At 36.7% G+C, this 12747-nt stretch overlaps 1 protein-coding gene across 1 annotated transcript; it reads right to left on the bottom strand.

The window, feature by feature from the left end:
• Positions 1-2596: 2596 nt before the first annotated feature.
• Positions 2597-5572, bottom strand: LOC111984817 (receptor-like protein 7). Its single transcript, XM_024016440.1, has one exon. The coding sequence runs from the start codon at positions 5570-5572 to the stop codon at positions 2597-2599; it is 2976 nt and encodes a 991-aa protein (XP_023872208.1).
• Positions 5573-12747: the final 7175 nt, after the last annotated feature.

Here is a 12747-nt window from a genome sequence, read left to right as displayed (position 1 = left end):
GAGCCAATTTTCCTTGCGCACCCAAACAGCCTATTTTACGGAAAATGCTTTTCTGAAACTGTTTTCACCCAAAACAAATGGACCCTAAGTTATTATCAAACGAATTCAACCAACATGATTTTTCTAAGTTATATAGAAATTTCATAAACAACCATAACTTGAAAATCAAAACGATTTTGCAATATCAAACAAACTACAGTGCAAACAACTATAAAAATATATAGAAAATTTTTAAACATGAAAATTTACATATGGTGAGAGAAGGCTATGAACGTCTTGGAGGATGGAGGTAGAGAGCAAAGATGGTAGTGATGCCAAATACTATACCGAATCTAGAGCTGTTGTTGGAGCTCTTTGCACACCCATTAGAACCCTTAAATTACATGGTGATTCGGTAAACACCGGACTCTAAATCCTCTTTGTTAGCATCTAACTCTTCCAAATCTAGGATTTGTTCATTTGTTGCAAAGTGATATAGGGCAGATTTTTTGGAATATCTTGGCCTCACGAGAGAGAGAGAGCTGGTCAATTTTTTGTGAAAATTTGGAGAAAAGAAAGAAATTGATAGGAAAAGAAAGAAACTGATGATAAACGAGAGAAAGATTGAAGCTTCTCAAAGAAGCTTCGGTCTTTCCAAGATAGCCTAAGAGTTTTAGGCTGCAGACTGCATAAGATTGACATGGACTCATTGAGTGACAGCTAAAAATTTCAGTTTGAATAAAACTAAATTGGGTTTTTTTGTTCAATGATAGAACTAAGTTTCGGATTCGGTAGAGAGAACTAAGAAGAAAGAGTATTCAGATGGAAAGGAAATGAGTAACTAAATGACTAAACTAACACCGAAAATAACATAAAAATACAACAAAGGCCAAAGGGATAAGATAGTGAAGTCCAGCTATATTAGAGTACTACTGTATTAGAGTCTTTAGAGAACTCTAGAAGGTAGAAGTGGAGTGAAGTCCAGCTGTATGCACTGTACTAGCTAGAGAACTCTAAAAGGTAGAAGTGGAAATTGAAAAAAGCGTGAATTACAAAGTGAATCTCCGGTCTTTCTTTTTTTTTTTTTCTTTTTTTTTTTTTGTGCTAAAAATGTTTTTAAAAGGAAAAGAAAAAAAACTTAAAGTAATGGGTACTGAAAAGTTATCTTCTGTGGAAAATTTTATTAAAATATGTGTAATATAAAAATATTTAGTTTATTTAGTAAATATATATCAAGCCTTTTATCAAGTTATATATGAGCTTAAGCTTGGCTTGTGTTCAAGCTCAATTGTTCACGAGCTTGTTTACGAACAAATTTTTTTGCTCAAGCTCGGCTTGTTTATCAAACAAGCCGAAAACTAAGGCTCAAGCTTGGCTTATTTATAAACAAACAAACATGAACGAGATTTTTATTGAGCCAAGCCCAAGTTGTTCACAATCGGCTTGGTTCGTTTACAGCCCTACATAGGAATATGGTGATACATGAAGGTAAACAACCCAACCCCATGGAAGTAATCCTAACAACCCAAACTTTGTCTTGCAGGTACAAGGAAGTCTTCTCCAGCCAATCTAGTCCCCTTATTAGAAGAAGCAGGCCAAGCAATGAACCCAACAATGTCACTGGACAGTGGCAGCTCCTACTTAAAATTGCAGGGGTTAGAAACTTGAGACTCAATAGGAGTGCTTGAGCTTTTGAAGCTAAAGATCAGCAAGGAGTTAACAAATTCTATGGTGTTCATAGCAGCAACGCTAGTACAATTAAAGGAGCTGTGCAGGAGGCTCTGATGGAAGCTGTCTTTATAGTCAGGAACCATGGGTTTTAACGGATTCTTGTTTTGACCAACAGTAAGGACCTAATTTAGCTTGTTCGTAAATCTAAGAAACCAACTTGGCATGAGAGGTCTCTCATTGCTGACCTCGATGTTTTGTACTTGGAGGGTCTGGTTTGTAAGCTGTTAGAGGTTCCTAGAATTGTATGTGATTTTGTGTATAATGATGCAACTATGGCAGTTAGAACGCCAATACATAACAGTTGGGGTGAACCAACTTCTTTTGTAAACTGATATTCTTGTATCTTCCTTTTGTGGTATCAAAAAAAAAAAAAAAAATGATAAACAGGAATCTTATTCATATATGATAATACATAATTGCTCTAAGTTTTACATCTAGTTTGGAGTGCTTCCATATACCCCATGTCCCCACCCCTCTAAAAAAGTACATAATAATAATAATAATAAAAGAAAAATATAGAAGTGCGACAAGCAAATACAAATTTGAACACATGTGGAAGATATTCTGACCACGGAATTTTATTTCCAACGTCCCCATATCTTCTGTCTTTGCCATTTCTGCTTCCTTATTCCAAATAAGTTCACAAGCCAGTCAAGTTTCCTAGCGCTCATTTTGTGGCCAATAACAATAAACAGGAATCTTATTCATATATGATAATACATAATTGCTCTAAGTTTTACATCTAGTTTGGAGTGCTTCCATATACCCCATGTCCCCACCCCTCTAAAAAAGTACATAATAATAATAATAATAAAAGAAAAATATAGAAGTGCGACAAGCAAATACAAATTTGAACACATGTGGAAGATATTCTGACCACGGAATTTTATTTCCAACGTCCCCATATCTTCTGTCTTTGCCATTTCTGCTTCCTTATTCCAAATAAGTTCACAAGCCAGTCAAGTTTCCTAGCGCTCATTTTGTGGCCAATAACCAGTCCAATTATAAAACCGCTTCCATATCCAATCACAACAAATGTCCAATCAATTTCAATTGAAAATCTAGAGTTCTCTAGATTCTCTTTGAAGGTTAAAGGCGGTGATCCTTCACATTTTCTTGACAACGGGTTTCCACACAATCCTGAATTCTCTTCAAATGAACTATTTAGAAATGTATCAAATTGGTTTCCTCGTGGTATCGATCCTGTGAAATTGTTGTAAGATATGTCAAAAGATGCTAGGAAAGTGAGTTGCACTAGTTGTTGAGGGATCTCTCCTGAGAGATTGTTATGTGAAAGGTCCAGTGATTCAAGTAGTGTTAAGTTTCCCAAGGATGGTGGCATATGACCAATAAATATGTTGTTGGATAAGTTCAATGCACGAAGCCCCTTAAGAGTTCCAATAGATTCTGGAATCACTCCTTCAAATCTATTGTGTGAGAAATCAATGATTTCCAAGCCTTCTATTATTTTATAATATTTTGTTGTCAAGTGCTTGTTTGTCATTATCATCGAATAGTCATAATGATCAGGAAAATGACCAAGTGATCCCATCTGAAAAACAACTGTCTTTACTTGCATGTAACTTAACTGGCCATCATCAACAATTTTCATGGCATTCCAACTTTGGAAGAATTTTGAAGGTAGACTACCAGTGATACTATTGCAAGAAATGTCAAAGATGCGCAATTTAGGGAACACAAGACTAAATTCAGGAGCCGCTATTGGACCATGAAAATAATTAGAGCGCAATATGAGAATCTTCAACTCAGGAAGGGTTGCCAACCAAAAGGGAAAACTATCATTGATCTGGTTGTTTCCAAGATCAAGATTCTCTAGCAACATACAATTGACTATTGATTTTGGGACTTGCCCTCTCAACTTGTTGTCACCCACGTCAATCATCCTTAATTTGTTCCCACTTGTCCACGTGTGAGGAATAGTGCCATGCAAGTTGTTTCTTCTTAAATTCAATATGGTGAGAGAATTGCTGAAGTTTCCCAAACATTTTGGAATTTTTCCATTCAAGTTGTTCTCCGACAAATCAAGAACTTCAAGAAATATTAAATTGCAAATCAATGGTGAGATCTCCCCTGTAAGTTCATTTTTTGAGATTGAATAGAAGAAGATGGGGGATTGTGGAATTGGCAATGATCCTTGGAGCTTGTTCGAGCTTATGTCTAGAAATTCTAAACTAGACCAAGGAAGATCAACAGGAGTTTGGCTAGAGCCGGTTAGAAAGTTGTGAGAGAGATCCAAAAAGATCAGACTTTGTGTACTTGTTTTCCAAAACCATTGGGGTATCTGGCCATGAATATTGTTGAAGGCTAAATCTAAAGAACCCAATCTATCTTGATTTTGTAAGAAGTTCGGGAACGAACTCAGATTGCATGAAGCCAACCCCAAAATCATGAACTTTTGAATAGTAGCATTGGAATTTTTGGGGGGAAGCAATGATAATTTGTTCAATGACACACACAATGCTGTTAAATTTTTAGGCCTAAGTAGCATGTCTAGCTCCACCGTGCCACTTAAATTATTTGAAAAAAGATCAAGATATTCAAGATTCTCAAGTTGAGAGAGAGAGCTTGAAATGGCACCGCTCAACTTATTTAATGAAAAATCCAGATAAACTAATTTGGTTAGATTGAAAACCCAAAATGGTATGCGACTAGTGAAATCATTAGAGCTTAAATCCAAAACAGCGAGTTGGGTGAAATTGGCAAGAGATGGTGGGATCTCTCTTAAATTGTTTTTGGAAAGGTGCAAGTTATTTATATTGCTGAGCTGATTGAGCCATGACAAGCTCCCAGTGCTCATGTTAAATGAGGAAATGGATAGATAAATTAGTTGGGTGAGATTTGAGAAGAAAGAAGGCGCCTGTTCTCTAAAATTATCTCCTGAAAGGTGTAGTAAAGTGAGCTTGGAAAGGTTACCTAGTGAAGGGGGAATCAACCCTGAGAAGTTACAATCTCCAAGATCCAATCTCTCCAAGGAATCAAGGTTTCCGATTGAGGCAGGTATCTCACCAGAAAGTCCGGTATGCCCCACTAACAAATACTTAAGGCGATTGCTCAAATGCAAGTGAGGCAAATAACCTTTGAGATCAAAGTTGTTCCCTAGCACAAGAATCTGTAGGTTTGGTAGCTGCAAAATCCTTATTGGAAATTGCCCAACCAACCTACAATCATGGAGGACAAGAGCAGTCAGGGAGGATATATTTGCCAATTGATTTGGAACTGGAGAAGATATGTCTACCACAGAGAGATCAAGTTTCTCTAGGTTGGTTAAGTTTTGTACTAGGCTTTCTAGAGTGGGTCTTTTGAGTTCCAAACGTTGTAAAAATGAATAAGAATTATAAGACAAATCAAGGATAGACAATTTGTAGAGTAGTGAAATTTCTGATGGAATTTGACCGAGAAAGAAGGAATTAGAAAGGTTGAGATATGTCAGCATGGAAAGATTGCCTATAGTAGATGGTATCTGAGAGTAGTTGAAGAAATTGTAGCTGAGGTCAAGTTGTCGAAGGTGGATAAGGCGGAAAAGGCTGCTACTAGAGTTGATGGAACCATAGAGGCAACTGCTGCTGAGGTTAAGGCCAATCACATGACCAGTGTCATCATCACAATCAACCCCGTCCCACAAGCAACAACTGCTGTTTTCTCCTTCAAGCAACCATGACGCAACCTTAGGATAAGCAGAACGAATTAAACAGGTGGAGGAGTTGACAATAAAGCTTTCCTTGAATTGCAACAAGGCGGAGCTCTCGTCAACGCGACACAATGGACGAATAGAAGATGAAGAGTAAGCGGGATGAAAAAGTGAGCTCAAGAACATGAAGCAAGATATTAATGCTAGCCTCATAGTGTCTGTATAAGTTATCTAGTAGTATCTTTTATGTGTTTACAACTCCTGGATTAGCAAGGAAATGAATGCGTAGTTCATTTATAGACAAATGGAATGAAATATGCAGTGGCATGCATACAAGATTGGGTGGACCCCACCAGCACCAGTAGCTGTACTTAGGAAGTCTCTGTGTTGGCCTCACCGTAGGTCAAGTTGTCACTCCCCGTCAATTATGGCATTTGAAGCAGCATGTATACGCACCACTCATTTTTTAGTAGAAATTTTCGTCTCTCCTTCAGTATTGTATCTCGCATTTAGCCTTAGGAATACAGGATGAGAAATTACGATATTTTTAAGCACCATAACCAGTTTTCCATACCCTGATTGAAGGGCTGGATCTACGTCTAAAAGAAAATTTAAGACCAAGACCAAGACTTTATAGTAACAAAATGAAAATCAATTAGATAATAGGTTGGAGATAGAATTTTTATTCGACAATTAAAAAAAAAAAAAAATCTATTGGTATAAATTTGAAATATTATTATTGTATCTATAAAAAAATTTAAAAAAATTACAAGTAATATACTACAACCCTGGCTTTGTTCCATGCCAGCCTCTAGCTTCATTTTTGTGCCAGGAAATAAACTATTTGCTGAAAGGTAGATTTCTTCGGCTATGAAAAATCCAATAACACCAAACAGTATAAAGCTCGTGTATTTGTGAAAACACTATTTTTTTTTTTTTTTAACCTAACAAAGAATATATTTATTTTGGATCATGGGCTATGTTTATTACACATAAATTGTTTATGCAATCTAAAAAAAAATGTGACTTCACTTAAAATCACTACACCCAAGTTGGAAATCTTAATTAAGTTAGTTTGCTTACGGCAAATATTACGGCCAACCAGCAACAACAAGAAACAAATACAACTCAGAAAAGACCAAGATTCAAAAAAGAAAACAATAGTCAAGTAAGATAGCAGCTGTTAGTTTGTAATTGCAACCTTCCTAGAAAGAAAGGAGTGTAAGTTGTTCTTTAGCGTCCATTTTGAGCTCATTCACTTAACCCCAAGAAAAGGGTCATTGAAATTGAATCCATTCATGTGCATCTTACATTTACTCTAGAGCACGCCGTGTCTCTAGGGTCGACATGGCATACTGTCCTGTGTCATTACATTAGTCAAGATTCAAAAAAGAAAACAACAGTCAAGTGAGATAGCAGCTGTTAGTTTGTAATTGCAACCTTCCTAGAAAGAAATGAGTGTAAGTTGCTCTTTAGCGTCCATTTTGAGCTCATTCACTTAACCCAAGAAAAGCGTCATTGAAATTGAATCCATTCATGTGCATCTTACATTTACTCTAGGGTACGCCGTGTCACTGGGGTCGACATGGCATACTGTCCTGTGTCATTACATTAGTCAAAGTTTTTTGTCTTTGTTTTCTATCTTTAAAGTCTCTCACGTGTTGGAATTTAAAAGGACTTCTGACCTCTTTCCCTTCTAAAGAGGAAATTAGAAAATCGTATTTCACGCCAACATTTTCATTCAGGCCCCCTTCTTCTAATCCTGTTGGAATGGAATGTTCTGGGTATTCTAATTGTTATATTTGTCCTAACAATTCTCATAACTGGTCGATCTAAATAGAATTAAAAATGGTTCTCAATATTCATACCTAAACTCAATAATCCTGAAATTGATTTCTGAATTTCTTCCCATTAGCCTTTCTAACATGATAGGTTATATAGTACAGTGGGTTCTTTTGACAGATTCTTGATGATATTATTATTATTCACCCTTAAATCAGGATTTGTATCTGGACGCTGGGCCTTGTACAAACTTTTTGTTATTAACAAATGATCCATTTGATAAAGAGTAAAGGGCCTTAAGGGACTTTTTGCAAAAAAAATGGACCTGATAGTGGACATGTTCTGAGTTGGGCTATATGGTGGTCTAACATGCTGGGCCATGGGCTGGTTGTTGTGCAGTGGGCAAGCAACGTTGTGAAAGGCAAAGCTAGTCTGTCTACCCATTAAGAGCGTATTTGTATGATGCTATACAAGTGAGGGCGATGTGACATTGGGCTTGTGTTGCGTTGTTGGATCATGCTATACAAGTGTTGGGGGTGGCATTGGATTGCGGCCTGACAAATATTGCTAATTTATGTGAGCATAGTGTTGGGCTACTCTCATGGGCTCTCAGATGGTGTCCAAGGCCTAATATATGGTGGGCTGGTAGCAAGACTAGGCTGTTAGGTAGAGAGTTATGTTGTGTAGACTAAAGTAGAGATTTTGTATAGGGCAAAACCTTAAGTGTCCCTTAGTAAAGCTCTGGATTTCACATATGTATTGTGTGCACTAAAAGACAACCAATGTAAAATTTATATCCAACATTTAGTAAAAGTTACTAACTATATGTTGAACGTTTTGGCAATTTCGAGATTTCTCACTTTGTTTTAGCTTTAATTTGGATCCACGAGCAGTCATTTTAAATGGAATTTTATTTTCTTTGATATTGACTCAAATTATTCTTAATCATGTGATTAGATCTTGATCAATTTTAGATCAAGCTCATTTTTACCACAGTCAAACTTGATCAAATTTGGAAAAAATATTTTAAAACTTAATTTTCTCTTTAATTTCCATCGAATCAAGAGATTGTAACTCTTCTTCAATCATATTCTTATCATCCTTCTTCATTTGCATAAAGCCTTGAAATTCTCAAAAACTTTGTTGAACATTAGCCGCAACTCTTGAAAATCTTATCATAGGTCATCTTTACACTTATCAAGATGACAGCTCTAATTTCATTTGTTAGGAACCTAGTGATCAACGTGTGGTTGCCTCTAAGTTGAACTAGAGAGGTGGACTATGGAGAGAATAATGCAATAACTAAGATTGACGAGGAAAAAAAAAAGGATGTTGGAATTAGCAATGACCTTACAATTGCAAACTGAGATAATCAAAAATAGATAGAAATTGGTGAATTTGCCACAGATTTATTAATTACTTAAAAGGATAAAGATAAGAACCCAGATAGTGTAAAATACCTCAAAGTACGCTAAATAGTAAAGAATAAATTGCCTTCTAACTTTTTTCTGACTCAAGCCTTCAGCCCCCCTATTTTATACGCGAGGGCCGAGGGGGAAAAAATTTATAGCCTTTTAACTGATAAATCAAAATGCAAAAATCAAGCTTTCAACTCATCAAAACTTTTCATGTCACTCTAATAGCTCCAGATGTTTGAGTTGATACATTTATTCCTCGGGAGGTCTGAGGCTGTCCTATTGTAAGCTCTTCAACATCTCTAGCAATTGATGAAAGCCTATTGCCTAAATCAGATAGACTGCGACAGAAAGATGGTGGTGAAGGAATATCGGATGGATCAATAATATCAGAAGCAAGAGTACAAAAAGTCTGCTGGGTTCCAGGCAACCAGCACGAATAACTTTGGCTGGCAAAATTCACCATTGGGTTTGGGATGAACAGTGCACTGCCAGGCATTCCCACCTGTTAAGACAAGCAAAATCATTATAAAAAGAAACTGGTTTGATGCTTTGGCTAGATGAAAAATTCATATAAATAAGAGAATTTAAGAGATCAAAGAAACAGAAGGAAATTGATACTAGGTAATCCTAGGGGATGAAGTATTTACATTTAGTGGTGATTGAAAAGAAATAAATTAAAAGTCCATGCTTAAAGAAATCTACTTTGTAACAAGCCATATGTGGCTAGCTATTAGGAACATCTGAGGCTGCAATCTTGATTTGAATCAAGGATATATATAAATCCAGTTCACCATATAATTCAACATGCTATTTGTGGAACTTTAGAGAATTGTAATCCAATTTTAATCAATTCTGCAGTGATTTATTAAAAACACAGATACCACCAGCCTATGGAGCATAAAGTAAGGTTGCAAATTTCCAATCAACTGACATTAGTCCTAATGAAGCACAGCATTGAAGATCATATTTGTTGTTTTCTCTTTCCTAGAGGAATTAGTAGGGGTGTGCAAAAAACCGACGAACCGAACAAACCGACTGAAACCGACCGAACCGTTGCCAAATTTTCGGTTCGGTTTCGGTTCGGTTTGGTTTCGATTTTAGTTTTTAAAAACCGAAATTTTCGGTTTCGGTTTCGGTTTCGGTGCTGGATTTTTTCACCCGAAACCGAACCGAACCGACCGAATATATATATATATTTATGTAATTCTATTACATAACTGATCAGTGGCTTAGTGGTATGCTACTTTGTGGAATGCTTGCTGATCCCAGGTTCAAGCCTTCGCGTGGGGGGGGCGTTTCTTTTTGCTATTTAATTTTTAAAACCTTAGAGCATGAGGTAAAATACGGAAATACCCTCCCTAAATTTTAAAACCCTAGAGCGTGAGGTAAAATACGGAAATACCCTCCCTCTTTTATTCTTCCCTTTTCTTTTCTTTTCTTCAGTTCAGCCGCCCCCTTCCTCAACATTTTCTCTCAATTTTTTCTTAAAGAGTTCAGCCCTCAGCCCCTCCTCTTCTCTCACTGCTCCACGCCTCCACATGCCGCCCCCACACGTCGACCTTCCTGCACCAGCCTCCAGGAGATAGAATTTAAAAAAAAAAAAAAAAAAACTGTTGGTATAAATTTGAAATATTATTATTGTATCTAAAAAAAAAAAAAAATTTACAAGTAATATACTACAACCCTGGCTTTGTTCCATGCCAGCCTCTAGCTTCATTTTTGTGCCAGGAAATAAACTATTTGCTGAAAGGTAGACTTCTTCGGCTATGAAAAATCCAATAACACCAAACAGTATAAAGCTCGTGTATTTGTGAAAACACTTTTTTTTTTTAACCTAACAAAGAATATATTTATTTTGAATCATGGGCTATGTTTATTACACATAAATTGTTTTATGCAATCTAAAAAAACAAAACAAATGAAATTGTCATGACTTCACTTAAAATCACTACACCCAAGTTGGAAATCTTAATTAAGTTAGTTTGTTTACAGCAAATATTACGGCCAACCAGCAACAACAAGAAACAAATACAACTCAGAAAAGACCAAGATTCAAAAAAGAAAACAACAGTCAAGTGGGATAGTAGCTGTTAGTTTGTAATTGCAACCTTCCTAGAAAGAAAGGAGTGTAAGTTGTTCTTTAGCGTCCATTTTGAGCTCATTCACTTAACCCAAGAAAAGGGTCATTGAAATTGAATCCATTCATGTGCATCTTACATTTACTGTAGGTCACGCAGTGTCTCTGGGGTTGACATGGCCTACCATCTTGTGTCATTACATTAGTCGAACTTTTTTGTCTTTGTTTTTTATCTTTAAAGTCTCTCAAGTGTTGGAATTTAAAAGGATTTCTGATCTCTTTCCCTTCTCTTGAGGAAATTAGAAAATCTACCTTCCTAGAAAGAAAGGAGTGTAAGTTGTTCTTTAATGCCATTTTGAGCTCATTCACTTAACCCAAAAAAAGGGTCATTGAAATTGAACCCATTCATGCACATCTTACAATTATTGTAGGTCACGTCGTGTCTTTGGGGTTGACATGGCCTACTATCCTATGTCATTACATTAGTCAAAGTTTTTTGTCTTTGTTTTTTATCTTTAAAGTTTCTCACATGTTGGAATTTAAAAGAACTTCTGATCTCTTTCCCTTCTCTAGAGGAAATTAGAAAATCTACCTTCCTAGAAAGAAAGGAGTGTAAGTTGTTCTTTAACGCCATTTTGAGCTCATTCACTTAACCCCAAAAAAGGGTCATTGAAATTGAACTCATTCATGCACATCTTACAATTGTTGTAGGTCACGTCGTGTCTCTGGGGTTGACATGGCCTACTGTCCTGTGTCATTACATTAGTCGAAGTTTTTTGTCTTTGTTTTTTATCTTTAAAGTCTCTCACATGTTGGAATTTAAAAGGACTTCTGATCTCTTTCCCTTCTCAAGAGGAAATTAGAAAATCTTATTTCACCTACAGGTCCGTTTGGTTCGCGTAAAATAATTTCTAGAAAATAGCCTATTTTCCGGAAATGCTATTTTCAGGAAAGGAAAATATTTTCTTGTGTTTGGTTGCATTATGAAAATTATGTGTAGAAAATATTTTCATGTGTTTGGTTGTATTCTTGAAAATACTAGAAAACACATTTTCTCACATTTTCTCACCTCCCAAACAAATATTAACATCATTTCTCAGTCCACAATCACAAAAATACAAAAGCCAAAGAAAATAAATCATCAAATCTGGTCAAAAGGCGAAGGCGTGTGGGTCGGGTGTGGGTTCAACGTGACGGTGACGGCGTGTGGGTCGGGTGTGGGTTCGAAGGCGACGGCGACGGCGACGGCGTGTGGGTTCGGAGCGATCTGGAGCTCGGAGTCGATCGTTGCTTGAGTCGGAGCGATCTGGAGCTCGATCGTTGCTTGGAGTCGATCTGGAGCTCGGAGCGATCTAGAGCTTGATCGGAGTTCGCTGGCGATCTGGAGCATCCAAGTTCTCTCTGCGTTCTCTCTTCTTTCTCTCGCTCCCTCTCTCTGTTGCATTTTCTGAAAATCGTTTGAAGGTAAAATAAAAACGTAAAACGATTTCCGGGTCAAAGTCACGTTTTACACGGTCAACGGAAAATAATTTTTGGAAAATGCTATTTTCAAAACCAACCAAACAGCCTATTTTACGGAAAATGATTTCCTGAAATCATTTTCACCCAAAACAAACGCAGCCTACATTTTCATTTAGGCCCACTTCTTCTAATCCTGTTGGAATGCAATGTTCTGGGTATTCTAATTGTTATATTTGTCCTAACAATTCTCATAACTGGTCGATCTAAATAGAATTAAAAATGGTTCTCAATATTCATACCTAAACTCAATAATCCTGAAATTGATTTCTGAATTTCTTCCCATTAGCCTTTCTAACGGGATATGTTATACAGTACAGTGGGTTCTTTTGACAGATTCTTGATGAATTATTATTATTCACCCTTAAATCAGGACTTGTATTTGGACGCTGGGCCTTGGACAATTTTATTGTTATTAACGAATGATCCATTTGATAAAGACTAAAGGGCCTTAAGGGACTTTTTGCAATAAAAATGGACCTAGTAGTGGACATGTTCTGAGTTGGGCCATATGGTGGTCTAACATGCTGGGCAGTGGGCTGGTTGTTGTGCAGTGGGCAAGCAACGTTGTGAAAGGCAAAGCTGGTCTGTCT

This window comes from Quercus suber, unplaced genomic scaffold, assembly GCF_002906115.3.
Source record: "Quercus suber isolate HL8 unplaced genomic scaffold, Cork oak 2.0 scaffold_170, whole genome shotgun sequence".
NCBI classification, from domain to species: domain Eukaryota; kingdom Viridiplantae; phylum Streptophyta; class Magnoliopsida; order Fagales; family Fagaceae; genus Quercus; species Quercus suber.
The sequence above is the reverse complement of the archived record's forward strand: the minus strand, read 5'-3'. Positions and strand labels throughout refer to the sequence as shown.

Bases quoted from the DNA above. Each gene is read 5' to 3' on its own strand.
- LOC111984817 (XM_024016440.1), bottom strand. From the start codon at position 5,572: ATGAGGCTAGCATTAATATCTTGCTTCATGTTCTTGAGCTCACTTTTT.